At 37.7% G+C, this 22,669-nt stretch overlaps 3 protein-coding genes across 7 annotated transcripts in view; all 3 read left to right on the top strand.

Moving 5' to 3' along the window:
- alpk1 (alpha kinase 1) overlaps positions 1 to 22,669 on the top strand; it is an 859,869-nt gene that overhangs the window by 224,856 nt on the left and 612,344 nt on the right. The gene's annotated exons all lie outside the window — the stretch shown is intronic.
- Positions 1 to 22,669, top strand: part of drap1 (DR1-associated protein 1 (negative cofactor 2 alpha)) — a 660,385-nt gene that overhangs the window by 429,782 nt on the left and 207,934 nt on the right. Inside the window, exon 2 of the mRNA XM_087258800.1 lies at positions 15,420 to 15,582. The gene's annotated coding sequence lies outside the window, so the exon portion shown is untranslated. The remainder of the gene's footprint in view (positions 1 to 15,419; positions 15,583 to 22,669) is intronic.
- The window catches only part of LOC147835856 (uncharacterized), a 163,282-nt gene that overhangs the window by 123,785 nt on the left and 16,828 nt on the right, over positions 1 to 22,669 (top strand). For 3 of the 5 annotated variants that reach the window (XR_015495208.1, XM_087260536.1, XM_087260535.1), the window contains exon 1: positions 20,281 to 20,416. The exons of the other annotated variants lie outside the window; for them this stretch is intronic. Coding sequence is in view for 2 of the 3 variants with exons in the window: in XM_087260536.1 (XP_087116662.1) it covers positions 20,303 to 20,416 (114 nt within the window). In the remaining variant the exon portion in view is untranslated. Of the gene's footprint in view, positions 1 to 20,280; positions 20,417 to 22,669 lie in introns of those variants that run through there. 5 annotated transcript variants of the gene reach the window in all.

Below are 22,669 nucleotides of genomic sequence, written 5' to 3'. Positions count from 1 at the left end.
ACCAACAACATTTTAAACAATAACCGGTCTGTTTCAGAGGTTTGGCCGGCCGGTGCATCTCTAAATCGATTGATCATGTGTTCAGATGCTGGAGATGTTATTAGTGAAGCATGCAGAATGCTGATAATCTCAGATCATGTTTGAGGCATTACAGTAAACTGTACATAAAGATAAGCAGTTTCATGGGAAAACACAGTACGAGCAGTCTACACACACACATTTGACCTTAATTCAGTGCCGTTTCTTGAGTTTCTCCCTCTGATCTTCATGCTGAAGTGTTGTTGATTTATTGATTTGTTTATCTGTGTTAAGCTGCTCTTGCTCAGTCTGCATTTGTTTAATAAAGATCAGATACATGAGGATTAATTAGGAATCTTCTAGCAATTGTTTCCGAGTAAGTCCTTCTTTTGTTTGTTTGTTTGTTTGCTTTAAGTGTATGCGGTAGTTGAGTGACATTTTTAAAGTGTTTTCCAGTGACGCTCAAAAGAAGCCGAAGTGTTGCCAACATTCCTCAAACATCTTCTTTTGTGTTCAAGCATTAGTAATTGATACTGGTTATACTGGAGGATGAGTAAAGCAGCACACTGCAGAAGAGATTCTTCTGTTGACGTTGATGATTTCTCAAACACTTCAAACATCCCCTGACGCTTCATTACTGCGTAAACGCTTGCTTCAGCCAATCCAGGTCACATCGATACTCAATTCCGATTCCAATATTTATTGGGGAGAGAAGGAAAAAAGAGCAAACACTGGAGTTTTTTCATATCTATTTTCATGCCACATTTCTTCTATGATCAGTAGGAGGCCACTGTTAATGGGAGACTTCAGTCCAAAATGATCATCATTATTTCTCACTCTTAAATACTTTCAAAGCTTTACGAGTTTCTGTCTTCGGTAACACTTTATTTTGAATATTAGTAGACTGTCTGCTTAATATCCAACTCATGCTGAAAACGTAGTCCCGTGGACGTTTCTGGAGACCGTGAAATGCATCCCGGGAGGTGCGTATTTTTGCAGTTTTTGTTTTTGCAAACCCACCAGAGGCGGCTGTGTGCGCTTTTTCATATTTCAAATGTCTCTCGCGAGTGATGTTTGCACCCGCTGTTGTCATGTAAACCCACCAGAGGCAGCTGTCGACCAGCCGTCTGTCTGACTGACCAAATGACTGACTGGACAACCGACCAATCGACTGACCCACCCTCCTCCTTCCCTAAACCCAACCAATTTTATCGACTGACCCGCCCACCTGCTTACTTCAGATTTTACCACATTCTCACCCTGTTATTCACTCGTTCACTTTATTTTTTGGATTATTTTTGTCTTACCTGATTTCTGGAATTGCTCTTCCTTGGACTCAAACACTATAGTCTTCGTCATCGTCGTCATCGTGGTCAGCTTCAATTCTACAGCAGTATGAGCAGTTTGATGGTGTTTGATATGATTTTAGCCTCTAAAAAACATTTAAAACTGTTGACATGTGGATTGCTGTAGCAAAGTAATGCTTTACTACTCTGATGAGTCTCCTTGTGTCACATTAATAAATAACCATTGCTCAGTAACATCTATCAGTAACCCAGATATGGAAACTAGACATATGAAGCTTTCAGATGATTTATAGTGTGTAATGATTGCTTTATGTTTAGACTATAATACTATGGTTTATATAAATGTAACTGTAAATGCTCCCACAGTATGTAGGGGGACAGTAAATGGGTTTTACTCTTCATGCATAACAATAGAAATAAAAACAGCAGTAAAACATGTATCGAGAAGATCAGATGTCAGAGCTTTCCAACAGTTTGTCAGATAGTGGCAGATAGTGAAGTAAATGTCAGCGTCCTGCTGTCGTGATGGTGAATCTTAAGGCACTTAGAGCCCAATGAAGATCTTCCTGAGCTGTATCTGCTGTATCTGCATTGGTTGAGTGACGCTGCAGGTCTCAGTGTGTTCTGCTGTAAAATCAGGAGTAATTCAACACCTGTTTACATGACACACAGCTATCAACACTTTCACTCATGTCAAAACAGCATATCAGCGGGACAGTCCACAAACACACACACACACACACATACACACAACAAAAATATTGAGGCCTGAATTTAAGACGTATGCCTTTAAAAAGCTTATATTAAAGCTTTTATTCACTATACAGCGGCATTCAACACCTCCACTAATCAGGCTTAATGGGACAGTTCATTTAAATATAAACTCACTCACACACACACACAAACACTAACACAGTCACACTCACACAAAGTCATGCACAAACACACACACTCATGCACTCAAGCTAACACATACATTTACACACAGACACACACACACACACATATTACACATATTCTCTCACACACATACACACTTATATACATAAGTTTACACTCTCACACACATACAATCACACAAACACATCTTCACACAGAAACGCACACGATCATGTTACACACGTGCACATCACACACTTTCTCTCTTACCCACACACACTCTCTTTCTCTCTCATACACACACACCTTTTCTTTTTGTCTCTCACACACGCACACATGCCCACACACACTCTAAGCATGCGCCGTCCTCATGCACCATCCGTCCAATCAGAGATCAGGGTGTGTGAGTGTGTGTGTGTGTGTGTGTGAGTGTGAGTGTGTGTGTGTGTGTGTGTGTGTGTGTGTGTGTGTGTGTGTGGAATCTGCAGAATTTTCTCCTTATTTCCTCTCTGAAATCAAATACAGACCTGCCCAAATCATTCTCATATTGAGAGTGTGTCAAACACCATGCTTAATAACACACACTAATCAAGACAGACACATCACAAGTGCCCTTATAGTAATATCTGCTGAGAGTTTGCAGATGATTATAATATTCTGAATCAAATATTAGTATAAGCCTTATTATCAGCATTAGATGAGGCTGTGACTGATCACACAGAGTCTCTTCTCTAAACTATTACACCTCCTCTACAGTGTTCTTCATTAAATAGCTCACACTGAAGCCTTCAGTAAAGAAGTGTGCATCAGGTTTAATTTATGAGGTATACTTGAGTAATACTGACCTAAGTGTACTTCATCTAGTAAAGTCTACCAGTGTACTTGTAAGTGTACCACTTGAATACCACGTAAAATGTATGCTTAGTTTGCTATTAAGGACTACTCAGTTTACAACTTTTACACTTTGTCGTACACTTAAAAGTATACATTGATATGCCAAAAGTGGACAGTATGCTTATAAACATTAAGTATACATTATAAAATAAACTTTAAGTATACTTAAGCAATGTTGAAGTGTTTATATTAGTTTATACTACAGTTCTGTCTGGTTCTTGGATCTGATTGGCTGATAGATGTGCGATATTTTGCCAGTAACATCACACAAAGGCCTCTTCACCCTGCACCTCTGTGTATTACTCCGCCCACTTACAGCCAGCAACAAGCAGAGATGCTTCAGTTTGACAAATATTACTGCTGTTAGACAACTAAATGTACTTCAGAGGCTTTTTTAGTGGAGAATGTCGCTGTTTGGATTGCAACTATGCAGTTTATTTGTAAGAATAGTGCCTTAAATATTTACAATTTCAGAGAGAACTCGTCTGCGAACAAAGACGGTTGAAGTTGTCTATCCATAAGATGGCGCCAGAACCGCATAATAAGCCCTTGCTTAGTTTGTTTTCCTGAGCGTGAATAAGAAGCTGACAAACGGAAGTGTCACGGTTTTTAAGGTGGACCGGACAGAGTCTATAAGAAGCAGGATTCAGCCTCGTCCCTTCCTATCGCAAACACAACAGTAGTCTGGTAGTGATTGCGCTGCTTTTTTCGAGGTTAATTATTGTGATATTGGAACAGTCACTTAATGTTTGATATGCAATGTGTTTAAATGTTCCCTTTAAGAGGAGTATTCCTGTGGTTGTTTTGCCTTTTAGATGTAAGCACACGTGTGGAAGCTTAGTTCAGTTCAGTTCTGGCGAGCTCTGAGGAGAAGTGTGTGATGGTCGCTCTACCGCTGTATCTCTTTTATTTCAATAATGTAGTATTTTATTTAGCGACAGATGTTTGAGTGTCTTTTTCTTTTCCTTTTGCTTACTCGTTGTTGTTGACTGGCATGTATGTAGTCGACCGCACTTGGGAGAAACGCATAAAGGCCAATGTGAAGAGCGTAATAGTTTCTGTCTCCCTTTTTTTCATCCTTAAAGTCTCCGGGTAAACACTGGGTCAACTGGAACCCATCACAATACCAACGACAACAGAGAAATACTGTAGACTATAATAGACTGTAGAGAGATATCTCTGTAGACAGATGGCATTTCATGTCACGTTCAGCCTTACATTTACATTTACATTTAGTCATTTAGCAGACGCTTTTATCCAAAGCGACTTACAAATGAGGACAAGGAAGCAATTTACACAACTATAAGAGCAACAATGAACTAGTGCTGTAGGCAATTTTCAGGTCTGTAAAGTCTAAGAAGGGAAGTATTAGTAGTATTAGTAGTTTTTTTTTTTTTTTTTTTTTTTTTTTGGGTCCAGTTAGTGTGATATTCAGAGAGGCAATTGCAGATTAGGAAGTGAAGTGGAGACTAAATAGTTGGGTTTTTAGTGGTTTCTTGAAAGTAGCGAGTGACTCTGCTGTTCTGATGCAGTTCGGGAGTTCATTCCACTAACATGGCAGATTGAGCGTGAGCGTTCGGGAAAGTGATTTCTTCCCTCTTTGGGATGGAACCACGAGGCGACGTTCATTCACAGAACGCAAGTTTCTGGAGGACACATACATCTGCAGAAGTGAGAGCAGATAAGAAGGAGCAAAGCCAGAAGTCACTTTGTAGGCAAACATCAGAGCTTTGAATTTGATGCGAGCAGCAACTGGCAGCCAGTGCAAACGGATGAGCAGCGGAGTGACATGTGCTCTTTTAGGTTCATTGAAGACCCCTCGTGCTGCTGCGTTATAATCCTTATAAGCCTTATAATCACCTTAAGGGGGTCACAAACCAGAAGCGGCGCTTCACATTACGCTACAGAGAATCATTCAAACACCAGCTCTAAAGTGACGTTGGTGAATTAGTAACGCTTCTGCTATTCTGACGTCAGCTGCAGATGTCAATAAATGGCGGAAGAAAGTAGTTCCTGATAAAAAAGGGTTTTACACTCTCCGAGTTTGATTTTCTTTTTTATGTACAAGATTGTGGCGTTGAACTGTTGTATAAACGCAATATCACACTCGTAGCAGTGCGCTTTGGCTGTATATCAGCACTGGTTGGGCGCTAAAGCACTCGAGCCGACGCACGCCTCCCACCAGTGCTGATATACAGCCATATCGCACTGCTACGAGTGTGATATTGTTCATATACTACATGTAGTAAATAAACAATAACTTATGACCTAGTAGCATAGCTGCAAGTGTACTACTTGAACATCACTTAAAAGTATTCTTAGTTTACTACTTTATAGTGCACTTAAAAGCACATTTATATACTAAAAAGTGGAGAAGACATTTACAAAAAAAACACATTAAATTTATTTTATGAAGTATACTTAGTATAGTATATACTATATAATATTACTATACAATAGTAATATTGACATATTTAAGTGTACTTCATGTAGTAAGTAAACAAAATCTACTAGCAGCGCACTTTTAGGTGCACTACTTGAATACAACATAAAAAGTATGTTAACCCCGTCCTCTTCTTTATTTGCAACTCAATTAGACAAAACAAGAAATAAATAATAATAATAATAATAATAAAAGGTAAACATAATGAAGTACCAAAAGAAATAATGTACTTTATGATATAACCAATATAGCAGAATATAACCACATACAGATCAAATAAACAAACAAATAACTGTAGGAAACTGCTTCTAACTTTATTATACGTATATATATATATATATATATATATAAATATATGGAGTTTACTTTGAAGCGGGTTGGGTTGTTTGTTTTCTTTTGTTGTTGTATTGCGTTTGTATTAAGGTATGATATATATTAAGAAAGATATAGATATCTATATCTTATATATCTATATAGTAATGTTATTCAATGCATTATCTAGTTTGCCATTATTTACAGTAAAGTGTTTGCTTTAGCTGCTAAATCATGAGTTATGTAACGGCGCGACTGAAAGAAAGACACAGGGTCAGTGTTAGAGTCACCAGCTGATTATATATGTGTATTCCACACAGTTATTGACTAATTTAGGGGAGCTTTTTGTTATTTATTTTATTTGTTTGTGTTTTACTAGTTTATATGAATTAATTATGAATTGAATTACTTTAATTATGAATTAGTAGCTTTACACTGTTTTCACATGTATGTAAAAGTCACAGTTAAAGGCTCAATATACAATACAGCTTATTATGATGATAAAAACTGAACATGAAACTGCTCTAACGCCAGCGTAGTTGAATTTACCAGCAGTAAACACACACTTTTCACACAGAAATCACAGAGAATCCTTTAAATAATTGGACAAATTGTCAATTAATGATAAGCTGAGAGATTGAGATGGTATTAGACTGTCAAACTTGTTTTGTGTATCTCTGAGATAAAATCCTCACAGTGTGCTGAAGGAGACGGAGATAACCGCTGTGACCAACACTGAGAAAACCTGAATGAAGAAAAAGGTGACGTAAAGCCTAAAAATAAGCCCCACAACACAGGCAGAAGACAAAAGTGTAGACGGCCTTTGTGTGAGGAGACAGGAAACTGTAATAGCATCAGTGACATCAAGAGACTGAACACACACACACACACACACACACACACACACACATGCATTATCTGCCGTCCTGCATGGGTGAAGGTGAATGGAGAAATAACCAGACGAAGCTCAGAAAGCACTTTAACATTGGGCTAGATGACGCTGAACGAGTCAATATGAGCAGCAGAATGTCATTAATAAGCTGATAATCACAATAGAGGCTCAACAGAAACACATGCTGCAGCCTACGCTTGTGGATAACACACTCTAATGTGTGTTTGACTGCAGGTCGTGTGTGAAATGAACACTAGGGGGCAGTGTGAGGACAATGGCTTTTGCTCTTTTTCACACTAATGATGTTTACAGGGACATGTCATTGATGAATGGAGGAGTACTGTCATGCAGTTCTTTGCACGACACCAAATAAACACCACAAACAACTTAAACAGGTCTATTAATTGTAATGAATTTGCGTCAGGCTTGGATTCATGTATTGGGAAGCACGCTTTCACTAAAGGGATTAAAGCAATGTAAAATCAAGGTAAAACTGTGTTCGCAGTGCACTTTTCTGCTTGTGTTTGCTTCTGAAAACACTATTGGTTGGGTTTAGAGAAGGGTTTAGCTCAGTGATTGTAAAACAAGCCCTGCCTTCTCATCTAGTGTACAAGAAGGATGTGTGTGTCTGAAACGTACAACAAAACACACTTATAACGTATTTCACACTCGCAAACACGAAGGCTGTTAGTGAGGTCAACAGGTTGTACTTTCTCTGTGCACACACACACACACACACACACACACACACACTATATACACACCCATAGACACATACAAACATACACATACACTCAAATACATGCGCACACACTCATACACAGAGACACACCTTCATATACACACACTCATACATACACACTCAGACACTAAACTAAAGACACACAATTAAATACATACAAGCATACTCGTATACACATGGGCACACACACACACACAGTCATAGTCTTTTATGTCTGGTTTATGTGATGTGATGTGATCAGTCATTTCCGTCACTTGACACAGTTTTTGAGTAAATAATCAAAGTAAATATGTGACTGATCAGGTGACTGCTTACATATTTTGGCCCAATCTAACATCAAACCAAAAGTACTTTTAGTTTGGGTGAATTAATGTCATTATTCACACAATCCATAGTATTATGTGCATAAATATAAACAATACTGTTTAAAATAAAGCAATCATATGCTTGAGGTTGTGTGGACGTTACCACTATAACGTCTATCAGATGTTGGATTTTGGTTGCCATAACTGATGAGTAAATGTCAGTATTTGACATCAATATGACGCTGGTTTAAGATGCCGGCTCATCGTTGGATTGTGGTCACTTTCTAACAACCTAAAGTCAACCAAATATCAACATTATTTCAAGTCATTATTGGACATTAAAATAGTGTTGTTCTTAGACTGGTTAGGCTGGCTAGACCTTGAATTTTGGTCACCTGACATCACAACCTAAATCTAACTTAATATTAACGCCTTATGGCTTTGTGTGTGTGCTGGGCAATAACTCAATGCACTACAGAATGTCACGTTTACACACACACATGCACAAACTACATGTAAACGCATCCGCTTACTACTCTTGAGTGCTTTTGAAAGGGCTACTCTTTACTCCTACTTTGAGTAATGTTTACAGCAGACCCTGTTACTTTACTTGCACTACATTTTTAGGCAAGTAATGGTACTTTTCACCACTGAATATGAAAAGCACATGGGGTATCACTATTATTAGTAATAGCACTTATTTTGTTGTGGTGATTCTACATTTGGTGTGGTAACACAGCTACTATCGTAACTAATCTGTGGTTGTTGCTAGATCAGATGTGCTTGTGACCGGTTGTTAACGAAAATTCTTTATATTATTTATTAAATTTCCCATTTATTGCATTTTATTAGAGTCTACCCCCACCCCAACCCTAAACCCAACCGTTACAGCACTGTAAAAATAGTACATACTGTTATATAGTGTCATAAAATTCTGCTATATTAAAAATAAAATTCTGCTATATTAATGTGCATATCACAGTTCCGTCTGCGTGTCCGGTCTAGACTTTACCCTTAATTTGCTGTGGTGTTTTTACAGTTGCTGTGGTGATTCTACTGTTGCTATGGTAACACAACTACAGTAATTGATCTGTTGTGGCGATTCCACAGTTGCTATGGTAACACAACCGCTAAAGTAATTGACCTGTTGAGGTGATTCTACAGTTGCTATGGTAACACAACTGTTATAGTAATCGATCTGTTGTGGTGATACTACAGTTGCTATGGTAACACAACAACTACAGTAATTGATCTGTGGTGGTGATTCTACAGTTGCTATGGTAACACAACTGTTATAGTAATTGATCTGTTGTGGTGATTCTACAGTTGCTATGGTAACACAACCGCTAAAGTAATCGACCTGTTGACGTGATTCTACAGTTGCTATGGTAACACAACTGTTATAGTAATCGATCTGTTGAGGTGATTCTACAGTTGCTATGGTAACACAACCGCCATACTAGTTGACCTGTTGTGGTGAATCTACGGTTGCTATGGTAACACAACCGCAGAAATATACTGAAATGACCCACTACTGTGGTTTTCTACAACTGAATGGTGTATTATATGACACATCTAACTGTGGTAATAGACCAAAGGCTCATAAGGATAATAATGAATATTAAGGGATATGATCATCCAGATCATCTTCAGTGACTGCTCTTACAGTCTTTGATGAACAGGACGATTCTCTCGGCGGGTGTGTTTAATGTGAAACCAGTTTAGAAGCATCCAGATGCAGAGGGAAAGGAAATTAAAAGGGGAATTATTGCTTTAATAAACAGGGTGTTTTCCTTCAGGTCAGTGACGTGTGTGTGTGTGTTGTGTGTGTGTTGAGAAACGCAGTGTGTGTGTTTCCTCATTTCAGATTTAAATCAGTGATTCAGTGCTTAGATTCAATCTCACAAACACTGCAGACAAAGACTCATTCAACAACTATTCAACACACACACACACTGATACACACACACGGATACATACACACTGATACACACTGGCTGATACACACACGCTGATACACACACGCTGATAAACACGGGCTGATACACACTGGCTGACACACACACTGATACACACACACTGATACACACACTGATACACACATACACACACTGATACACACACACACACACACACACACTGATACACACACACACATTGATACACACACACTGATACACACTGGCTGATACACACACTGATACACACACACTGATACACACACACACACTGATACACACACACTGATACACACTGGCTGTTTCCATTTAAAGATGCAAATAAATACATGTGCAAATTTGGAACAGGGCTTAAAAGACGTGCGAATAAAGCAGCGTTTCCATCCAACAAGCCAAAGTGAACAAAATCAACACTTCCTGATTAACTGGAGCCAAATATCAACAGTAACAATGGATTTGGAGACACAAACAGCAGTTCTGGAGGTGATGATTAATAATAATAACACTAATAGTGAGATGGTTCAGATGTTCTCCAGTGTGCTCAGCCTGCTGCTTTATCCATTCACACACGTTCATCAGCTCTTCTGACAACATCACATCACCTTGATTAATACACTTACTGGAATTACTGTTTCCATCATAGCTTATGCACATCTTTTCTTATCAAATAAAAAGTTTATCCTACTCAGTTATGTGCATGTGTGTTGTTTATGAGTGTGTCTGACGTTTGTGCGCATCATGGCGTTTCCATCAGCCAGTTTTATGCGCATCTCCAAAATTCATATGCTAATCGGTGTATGGAAACAGCTACTGATACACACACACACACATACACTCCCTCTCTGACTCACACACACACACACACACTGATTCACTTACATACTGATAGACATACTGATACATACACACTCAGACAGACACAAACGCACACACTCTCACACACAGACTCGCGTTCCCCCTGGTGGCCGTCACTCCTCACAGCAGTGATGTGTGCGCAGTGGTCTGAATCTGGTGTTTGCCGTCTCGGTTCATTAGTGAAGCTTCAGACGAGTAATCCAGCATCAGTGAAGAGCGTCTCTCACAGTCCAGTAGATCTGATTCAGGCCAGTCCACACACATACACTCACGCAACACAAATACTACACAAACATATAAACACAATCTCCTGTCAGTAATGTCCAGGACTATTAAAAGAAGAATTATCAGGGTTTTTATTGTGAACAGATCTTTTATTATTACAAACTTCAATTAAATGACTGAAAGTAATAAAGTCTTACTATTAAATATTAAATTATAACCCTGTTGACAACAACAACAGCTGTACAATAACTTAAGATGGAGCGTCCTGTAGAAAATAATCACTTAAATTAATAATTATAATAATAAATGATAATTATATTAATAATAAGTGATAATAATATCGGGTGACACAGTGGCGCAGTAGGTAGCACTGTCACCTCACAGCAAGGAGGTTGCTGGTTCAAGCCTCGGCTGGGTCAGTTGGTGTTTCTGTGTGGAGTTTGCATGTTCTCCCCGTGTTGGCGTGGGTTTCCTCCGGGTGCTCTGGTTTCCCCCACAGTCCAAACACATGCACTATAGGGGAATTGGGTATGCTAAATTGTCCGTAGTGTATGAGTGTGAATGAAATTTAATGATAATATTATTAATAATTAATAATAATAATAAATTATAATAATATAAATAATAATATGAAGAAATAATAATATTAGTAACAATAATAACAATATAATAAATAATAATAATAAATTATAATAATGAATAATAATAATAAAAATAATTATGACAATATTAATAAATAATTAATAATAATAGTAATAAATGATAATAATAGTAATAATAAATAGTAATGTAAATTATAATAATGACAAATAATAACAATAAATGATAATAACAATATAATAAATAATAATATGACGTATATAATAATATAATAATAATAAATGATAATAATAAATAATAATAATAATAATAATAAATTGTTACAATAATAAATAATTAATAATAATAGTCATAAATGATAATAATAATATTAAAATAATAATAAATGATAGTAATATTAATAAATTATAATAAACAAAATTAATAATATTAATTATGATAAACAACAATATTAATAATAAATAACTATAATTAACAATAACAATAAATAATAATATTTTTGATCATAATAAATAATATCGATAATAAATAATTTTATGATAAATAATAATAAATAATATTAATGATAATAAAAATAATAACAATAATTAATAATAATCATAATAATAAAAGATAAATAACAATAAAAAATTTTAAATTACTAAAATTATATGACCAAAGCACAGACTTACATAATCTAAACTATTTAATGATTTCAGAAAGAAACAGGGAGACTAAAATAAAACGCACAGATAGTTGGGTGTGTTTCTTTTGTCTGTGGGGTTAAAATAGTGTGAAAAGTATCTTTTGTGTGTGTGTGTATCTTTTGTGTGTGTGTGTGTGTGTGTGTGTGTGTGTGTGTGTGTGTGTGTGTGTGTGTGTGTGTGTGTGTGTGTGAGAGAGAGAGGTTATCTGGAGGTCATGTGCTCATGTTCAGACTCGCTGAGTTTCTCGAATGTTCACAGCGCCCTCTGCTGGCCAACACTCAGATTCTGCACAACACAGGAAACATTCACATGCTGACGGTGCTGTTATGATATTTTTTTATAAATCTCCTATGAATATTATTTATGTATTCTGTTCATAGACCTGTCAATCACTGATCCGTTTCCTCAAAAATGTTAATATTATTACTATTATTATTGTTATTATTATTATTATTATTATTAATGTTTTTGAACAATGCTGTGTCCATCTAGCTGCACTGAAGAAATTGTTTACTAATGAATGAAAACAAAACATTAAAATAGAAAATTAAAGAATCTTATATTCATTCATTCTTTTTCCTTCAGCTTAGTCCCTTTATTCCTCAGGGGTCGCCACAGCGAAATGAACCGCCAACTGTTCCAGCAAATGTTTCACACAGCGGATGTCCTTCCAGCTGCAATCCATCACTGGGAAACACCCATACACACTTATTCTCACACACACTCATACACTACGGCCAGTGTAGTTGATCAGTTCCCCTATAGCGCATGTGTTTGGACTGTGGGGGAAACTGGAGCACCCGGAGGAAACCCACACCAACACGGGGAGAACATGCAAACTCCACACAGAAACACCAACTGACCCAGCCGAGGCTCGAACCAGAGACCTTCTTGCTGTGAGGCCACACTGTGACACCGCTAAGCTCAAAAGACTAAAATAGGCTTAACTAAATCTTTCTTTACTGTCATTAGATTACTGTATATTTAATAATTAATAAAGATTAATGATGTTTAACAAACTAATCCTCAGAGATTACTGCTGAATTCTCGAATGATTAGATGAACAGCGAGTGAATGTTCAAACAGAAGCACTGATGTGCAGTCATGCCTTGTTTACATTCAACAACATCAAAGTATTAAAGTTATTATTTGTAAAATATAAATATAAACAATCCGATAATCTTCATTTAATTCACTCTGAGGGTATTAGAACAACACTTATAGTGTGAGTGTGTGTGTGTGTGTGTGTGTGTGTGTGTGTGTGTGCGCTCATATACATTATTATATAACATGAGCAGTCTAAGGTGGGTGTGGGAGTGTGAGAAAGAGTATGTGTGTGTGGTGTGTGTGTGTGTGTTTCTGTATGAGAGAGTGTGTGTATGTATGTGTTTTTGTTTGTGTATGGTAGTGTGTGTGAGTTTGTGTGTGTGTTTGTGCACACATCTGTACGTGTGTGTGCGTATGTGCATGCTTCTGTGTAAGTGAGTGTGTGTCAGGAGAAAGGTGTGCTCTACACACACACTCTCTGTGGTATTCAGTCTTTTGTGTGCAGTGACAGAGCAGATAAAGGAACACTTCAACACTGCAGTCAGAGAGAAAGAGACTCTCAGAGACACATCAGTCATCTTCACCGTCAGCAGCGTCATCGTCTTCAACACAGGCAGATCTCTAGGATTTCACACTTAAGTAGCATTTATATATATATATATATATATATATATATATAGCTTATATAGTTGAAGGTAGTCATGTCTAATCATAATAAGGTTAATAACTCATCTCTAATAACTAATTTATTTACTCTTGACAGTAAATAATATTAGACTAGATATTCTTCAAGACACTTCTATACAGCTTAAAGTGACATTTAAAGGGTGATTAGGGTGGTGTTCCCCAGGGATCTATTTTAGCCCCTATTCTCTTTTCCTTATATATGCTTCCCCTGTGTTCTACTTTTTAGAGAACATGGTCTGTCTTTCCACTGTTATGCAGATGACACTCAAATTTACCTGCCTCTAAACCCGAGTTCAAGTGGACTGGAGACTCTTATGTCCTGCCTGGCGGATGTGAAAGCCTGGTTATCTTTAAACTTTCTAGATTTTAATGAGAGTAAAACTGAAACAGTTGTGTTCGGCTCGTCAGATTATTCTAGGACACCACCAGTAAATCTTGCTGAATTGGGTTTGTCTGTGAAGCCTTGTGTAAAAAATCTGGGTGTTATCTTTAATGACGACTTAAAGGGCCATGAAACCCCCTCGTTTCAGCAGGGTGTTTTCACACCTCTACTTTGGAAAAAGTCAGAAAAGTGGGCGTGTCCAGCTCTGTTTAGGGGGGAGTGTCGGAAGAACTAAAGTGGGATGGTGTGGGAGTGTCTATTTGGGCGCGCTGAGATTCAGAGTCAAAATTCACACACACAGGAGAAAGTGATGGTGTTTAACCTACATGGACATCTGTACTCGAATTATTTGCCAAATGATTAAATGGTGGACTTTAACTGCAGTTTGGCTCTTTCATTCAGGGAATTCATTCATGCCCCTTGCGACACACGAGATATTTGATTGGAGGAACTGCTCTAAGCGTGTATTTTTCATGCAATGTTTGATACCGCACGGTGAATGAGAGAAAAAAACCCTCCGCATTTACCGGAAACTTAGATGCACACGGCAGGTAGCTTCAGAAAGCCGCGTGTGTTATTCCGGTCACTAAATGCGGTAAAAATCCTACACGAGGTTAAAGTTTGGTTGTGGTGCTAACATGTTTACACTCGGTGCAATAGTTTGTTAGATACGAACAAACTGAATAAACAAAGAGCACTGGTCGCTCACTTACCAAATCTGTAGAGACAGGACAATCACCAGCAACTAGAGCCGCGTCTTTATTAAGAGGAGACGACAAGCGAATCCGGATCTCAGCGTTTGCAGATGAGAACATCTCTCAGGTAAACAATGTTCCTCCTTAGACACGTAAGTTATTGTTGTCGAGCGTCGCGTACACTGTTAATCCACACGTGACTCCAGCTGAGCTCTCACAGAGAGAAAATGAAAACAAAACTTCACTGCAGCAAACTATTAAAGCAACACTTCACGCTTGTTTTGCCAACACAACGTGGCGTCTCTGTGGTGTAAACACTTTGACAGTAATGAATATTAATGAAGCTGCACAATAGAGCGCACTGATTGGTTTGAACCAAGCTTTACTCATGCATTAATGCATCACACTGTAAGACGTAATAAGACACACTCTGGCACAGACGTCCAGTCTGCACGCTGGAATACACACTATTATCTCATGACCGTGACGCAGCTTCAAAAATTCGTTTCAAACCGGAAGTACGAATTTGCTTGAAATAACGCAAAAACAACCAATTTACACTTTTTAGTGAAATATAGATGTCCTAATAGTGTTTTTAGCAGTGTGGGACACATATACCACTGTCAACAGCTCAACACATGTGTTTTGGTGTTTCGTGACCCTTTAAGATTTGATTAACGCAGTGGTCAAATCCTGCTTTTCTCAGCTTCGACTTTTAAAAACAGTCAAGCCTATTTTATCTAGAAAAAATAACTCATGCTTTTATTACTTCAAGATTGGACTACTGTAATGCGCTATATTTTGGGATCAGTCTATCCCGCACAGTTAGTTCAAAATGCTGCTGCAAGGCTTTTAACCCATAGATATATACACTAGATATCGCATAGAGACCCTTAGCATGCGTCAATAGCGCCGCCATATTGGTACAGTGCTCCCAGGACAAACATCATTCAACCGCACTAGTCAAGACAGTGTTATTACGTGCCAGAAACTTGTATTATTGTCGGCTAACGTTAGTGAAAGAGTCGTTCATAACGGAGATTCATTCACAAACGAATCGCTCCCTCCGTCAGTATGAGCAGTGAAAGCAGGAGAGGAGCTGTGTTTCAGGACATGATGAGATCAAATTTAACAGGGAGGGTGAATAGTACATTTCTGTACACACAAACACAAGCTTTTAGTCAGGAATGCCCGTGCGGTCACTGATCCATCAATGTAGAAAAGTGATGTCAAATTATAATTTTCGTAATTAGAAAAAAAATTACATACTAACATCCAGGAAATCTCCCGATCACAGATATATGTGTGTATATGTGTATATCTCTGGCTCTGGATGGCCACAGTCCTCCACTGTACTTTGGTCCCGCATTCATTTCAAAGGAGCGCTACCCTGTAGCAAGATGGCGGCGCTATTGACTCATTCCGTCCAATAGACAACAATAGGCCAGGCGACATCTAATGTACATATCTATGCTTTTAACCAGCACAAAAGACATGACCACATGACAGCAGTCTTACGCTCTGCACTGGTTGCCTGTGCACTATCGTGTCACTTTTAAAAATCTTCTCCTGGTTTTTAAATCTCTAAATGGCCTGGCTCCTTCCTACCTGTCAGACCTGTTGACTGAACATCAGCCTGGTCGGTCTCTTTGCCCATATGACCAGAGACTTTTATACATCCCAAAGTCAAGGCTGAAATGCAGGCGTGAGCGGGCTTTTTCAGTAGCTGGTAAGTTTAATGCTTTTTATTTCACATAGTAAGGTTTTAGTTAGGATACTTGCAAAAGAATTCAGTATAAATCCACAGATTTTGAACACAATTCTGTGCAGAAATAGCTAAAAATGTCTGCAGATTCCGTCTGGTTCTAATTATGATTATCTGAAATTGCCACGGCGGAATGAACCACCACTAAGTACTAATATTTTTGCTGTATATATGAAATGATTATTTAGATTTATTTATGAAATGCCATGATGCAGTAACTCACTCATAGACCTGATGCTGCATTATTAGATTAATAACATGAGCAGAATTATTCAGTGACACATTTGCGCCGCCTGCTGGCTGAACAGTGTAACTGCTGCAGCTGAGATCTGATGGTTTCCAGTTGCTTTCAAGCTGTGAATTTAAAGGTGTTTACATAATTCCCTCTTCCTCTTGAGGCTCATGTCTATATATGAGTTTCTTTCTCTAGTTGAATGTTGTAGGAATGCTATAAACCTGTACCCATTGACGTCCATTGTAGAAAAAACAAACACCAAAGGACGTCAGTGCTGCCGGAGTGTGACATTTTTCTAAATAACCTCTATTGTGTTTGACAGAAAAACAGGTTTGAGAACGAGTAAAGAATAATTAGGCTGAACGGTGAGTGAATTTTCAGTTTTGAGGGAACTGCCCCTTCATCTTTTCATAATGTTTATGAGAATGATGATATTGGTGTTATCTGTCCGTCACAAATCAGTCAGTTCGCTGAGTGGTGTGATAGAAATAAGCTAAAAATAAATACTAAGAAAACAGAAGAGATGGTATTTGACCCAAAGTGGTTGTACATGATCATCCTATTTCTCAGTCAGAAACCTGTAAGTACTTGTGCATTTACAGCGACAGTTCTTCCACATGGAAAACACACATTGAGTGGGTTTGTTCTCGTTTACACCAGAGATTGTGTTTTTTACAGAGGCTCTGTCTTTTTGGAGTTAACAAGAAGCTCATGATGTTGTTTTATAAAGCAGTTCTGGAAAGCATTGTCAGGTATTGGATCACAGTGTGGTTTGGCAACCAATCTGTGCAGTGTACATCTGAATTAATGCATCTCTTAAAGACAGCATGGACAATTGTAGGAGACGATGAAAATTTTAATCCTCAAGTTTTATATGAGAGTTGTCCTCAATCAGGTGGAAAGAATTGTGAATGATCCAACACATTTCTTGTTTCCACATTACAAACTGCTTCCCTCTGGTTAGAAGATTTAAAGTCCCAAAGTGTAGGTTAAACTGTTATAAGAGATCCTTTCAGTGGGTTTATTTAACAAGATGATCTCATCTCACTATACTGTAGTTGTTAAACGTGATATTGAATTCATCTTGTTGTCTCTATCTAACAACTCTTCTGTCTTTTGAATCACTTGTTCTCAGTTAACTGTTTTGGCTGAGTGCAAAGATAAGCTAATATATTAATTCATGTAACCACATACACTGATTCTGCACATTGACTTGCTTACCTTTATCATTTAAATTTAATGTACGTTATACTATTATAATGGCCATTATTGATTATTAAAACTGATATTCTGCAAAAGAGACAGGGTAAAGCTTGTTCTTTTCAATGGAAATGAAAGCAGACAGTTATATTTAAGCCATGTTTTGTTTTAAATATGCAAAGTGAAGATGATGCTCATATAAATATGCAGCTACACGAGGCTGTTTGGTGTCTGTTAATCATAATATCAAAATGAAACAAATTTGACTTATATTGTGTTTTCATTGTTTAGATAGTGAAACAGCAAGCAGGATGAGGTGAAAGAGGTTATAAAGTACACTGTTCCCTTTGAAGATTTAGCCATGCATCAGCAGGCAGTTTTTGTTATGTTTATTGTTTAATATAGGCTGAGTGAATAGTGTATTGAATAAGCTAATTTGGCTGTAGTGTATGAGTGTGTGTGTGAATGAGTGTGTATGGGTGATTTCCAATATTGGGTTGTGGCTGGAAAGGCATTTGCTGCATAAAACATGCTGGAATAGTTGGCAGTTCATTCCACTGCGGCAACCCCTGATAAATAAGAGACTGATGCGATGAAAAATAAATGAATGAATAGTGTATTTTTTAGAACTCAACAAAAATCTTTATGGACAGTATACAGAAATTAAATTGAGATTAAAGTTTGTATTTATTTATTTATTTATTTCATATATATGGCTTTTGTGTTTTATAAAATATAAGTTGATAAAAATATTCAACGTGCATAGATAGATAGCATTTTGATTGAATGTAGTGGGCCGCTCTGGCCCAAAATGCCAGGGCCGACTTTTTGCCCCAGTCCAGCCCTGGCTACTATTGAGGTGTACCTAATAAAGTAGCCGCTGGGTGTATATGGACAGTAACAATAATATAATAAAATAGAATGAAACGTAGAGGAAACCAAGGGGAAACGAGTGGAGAAAATAAAAATGAAGACATAATAGCAATAAAATAATAATAAAGGACTATAAGCCTACTCAAAGAGGGCAAGTACATGAAACACAGTACAGTGCAGATGCTGCAAGAGAATCTGAAATAGGGCATGACAAGACAAGCCTTAGAGATTCCTGAACCAGTCTTGCAAGATACTGTGGCAATTCTTTAATGAATACCTTAAAGAGTCATGGCACCCTCAAACTCAAACACAGTGTGATTGTCCAGGCATTTCTCTGCTGTGAGAAGTGTCAACACAAGGACATGCTCCAGTTCTCCTCTGCACATCAGGAGCTGCTCCTCTAAGACAAGTGTCAGTCATATTAAGCCAAGTTCACTACAGCAATAATATACAGGACTGAGCAATTGATCCAAACTCAGTTTTACCTCAATGATGATGAAATATAACAATATCCGTGATGACACTGGGGTTATAGTGCATCACATGCCTCTCTAAATGTCTCCACATCCATGTCTCCTCTAAGCTCGACTGCAGTAAACTTGACTTTTGCAGCATGGGATGAGCTTCATTAGATGGCATTTGTATTATTGGGGTTTAAAGCCTTTATTCCTCTTTTTAAAAGAGCAAATCTACACCCTGCATCAATAAAACCAGATTACGCATTCTCCCAAAACAAAGAAAACATTGAGCACATCAACGCACAAATTTGCAAAAGTTTCTCCAAATGTTTTTGTGTTGGCCCGGTACTAAAATAAATGTACAGCTGTTTTTTATTTTGCATATTACTAAAAGCATATATTGGGTCAAAATCTGCTTTAAACCTCACTTAAAGGACCCTTGTCTGAGTTTGTTCACAGTAAGCACGTGTGTCAAACTCAGCTCTGCACAGTTTATATCAACTCTCTGGGTCCTTCAGGCATGTTTGAAAGCTCCAGGAAAGTGTGTTGAAGCAGGGTTGGAACTAAACTGCAGAGCTGCGGCCCTCCTGAGTTTGTCACTCCTGCTGTCCTGCTGTAAAGCCAGGCAAAAGCCAACCTTTTCTCCAGTTTGTAATTCTTTTAAACATGCTCAAATAACACGTGATTTTGAGAAGACTTCTTTCTGGATTAATTCGCTGGTTGAACAGTAGTCCCGGAGCTTTTCATTTATTGGAACCGTTACGTCATCGCCACGCCCCCGCGTTGGAGCAGAGTGTCCCAGAGTGGAGCAGAGAGTCCGCTCCAGTTTCGCAGCCGTGACGCGATGGACGGAGCCGTGGAGTCAGACAAGCCCGTACCGGAGAGACCGGAGACCGGCAGAGTGGCGGCGCTAGCCCGCCTACTGCACCGCGACTGCACGCGGCTGCTGGAGCTCTACGTGAGTAAACCAACCGAGAAAATAACCGTACAAATGATAATAACATCGGTCACGCGGCTGCTGGAGCTCTACCCGAGTAAACTAACGGATAAAATAACCGTAATAAATCATAACGGTCATTATTGGTTACCAGGTGACCGGCTGCTAATCTACTAACCCGACTAGCACAAACAGTTGACCGAACAGGAGGGTAGAAACGTGGTGAAGTCGTGTGGGTTTTCTGACGCTAACCGCAGATTAACCCCGGTGTTTGGTGTGAAACGGTGGTTATGCTAACGGTAATCAATCCTGCTCAGGATTCATGCTAATATACGACGGACGCGCTTTAATGCTTTAATTTTAATACGATGTTTACACAATTCTGCCTCTGCAGGTTCCTGCTGTGTCAAACTAAAGCTGTTATCTTCTGCTCCTGTTCTCTGTGTTGTTCAGGATCTGCAGGGTTAAGTTATTTTAATGTTTTAATTCTGCAGTTTCTGTCGGTGCTTTAGTTACAAATATTTAATTATATCACCAACATTCATTTCATGAATTAAATTAGTATTTTAAAGTCATAAAATTGCTCATATTTATTTTCATTATTAATTTGCAGATTGAAAATGTTGTTTAAGCATAATCAGATCAGATATTTTGATTAAAGAATTGTTTCAAGTGAATGATTTTCTGTTCAAGATAAATTCACAGGGGTTTTTTGTGCATTTTAAGTCCTATTTAATCAAAGCTTAGCCCATTATGAACTCTATTTTCACATAACTCAAAACATATCTTTATATTCAGAACTAATTGACTGAATTAAAGTGCTATGTTAAAGTCTTTATTTGTAAAAGAGCTGTGATCAATATTTCTATTCATAATTTGATTTACTGAACATATTAAAATATTTAGTTTAAACAATTACTCATATGTTCTCGTAAAACACAACCCAATCATCTTGAGTTTTACCATTAATTAGATCTTTAATTCAGCATGTTGTAGTCATTTCTCAGAACATGCTCTTATCATCTTTATATTCAGTTATTTACTGAGTTGTTTTGAACTCATATTTCCTCTCTCTGTTTATATTGTCAGCATTAATTCACTGCATTACATTAAGAAGTCTTTTTTATAAATAATCCTCCGATTATCTTTATTTCACAGTTAATTGACAGATTGTTTGGAACATTGTGAATTCATATTTGTTCATAAAGTGTATTCTGTCTGATCATCTTATATGCTGGATTAATTTACTGATTTCTTGAACATTTTAAGTGTTTTTTTAGGGTATTTAGATCATCTTTATTTTTCTTAATTATTTACAGCAATTTTAGGTCATTTTTTTTCTAAATGTACTGTCAAACGTCTTTAGTTTTATCATTATTTTCTCATCAGCCATAAATCAATCTTTGTCCCCGTTCGTCAACACACACAAGATCTGTTTTTATCTTTATTTAGGAGAGATGTCATAAAGACTTGCTGCATAATTGATATGTTATATTTCAGTGTGACTCAGTGTGACGTGTGGTTAATTACAGCTGTGGGAATCATAAACACACACTGACCGTAAGCATTTAAGTAGTTATTTTAAGTCGTCACCAATAATTGGCTGCATTTTTGCACGTTTTAAAGTCATATTTTCTCAGTGTGCTCAGATCAACTTTATATGCAACATTATTTACTGATTTAGTTATTTATTTTTAGCATCTTTGAGTCATATTTCTCTTAAGATACTCTGATTGTCTTTATCTTCATATTTAATTTGCAAATTTTTGTCACTGGGGCGAAGCAGTGGCGCAGTAGGTAGTGCTGTTGCCTCACAGCAAGAAGGTTGCTGGTTCGAACCTCGGCTCAGTTGATGTTTCTGTGTGGAGTTTGCATGTTCTCCCTGCTTTCGTGTGGGTTTCCTCCGGGTGCTCTGGTTTCCCCCACAGTCCAAACACATGCGGTACAGGTGAATTGGGTAGGCTAAATTGTCCATAGTGTATGATTGTGTGTGTGAATGTGTGTGTTTCCCAGTGATGGGTTGCGGCTGGAAGGGCATCCGCTGCGTAAAAGCTTGCTGGATAAGTTGGTGGTTCATTCCGCTGTGGCGACCCCGGATTAATAAAGGGACTAAGCCGACAAGAAAATGAATGAATGAATGAATTTTTGTCACTCTTAAGTTTGTTTTAAACACGCTCAGATCATCTTTATTTTCACTAATAATTTACTTTTCCTTGAGGATTTTGATGTCATTTTACTCATAAAACACACTCCAGTAATCTTTCTTTATACCAT

This window comes from Danio rerio, chromosome 7 (genome assembly GCF_052040795.2).
Source record: "Danio rerio strain M-AB ecotype USA chromosome 7, GRCz13ab, whole genome shotgun sequence".
In the NCBI taxonomy this organism is placed as follows: Eukaryota; Metazoa; Chordata; class Actinopteri; order Cypriniformes; family Danionidae; genus Danio; species Danio rerio.
This window is presented reverse-complemented; position numbering and strand designations above follow the sequence as displayed.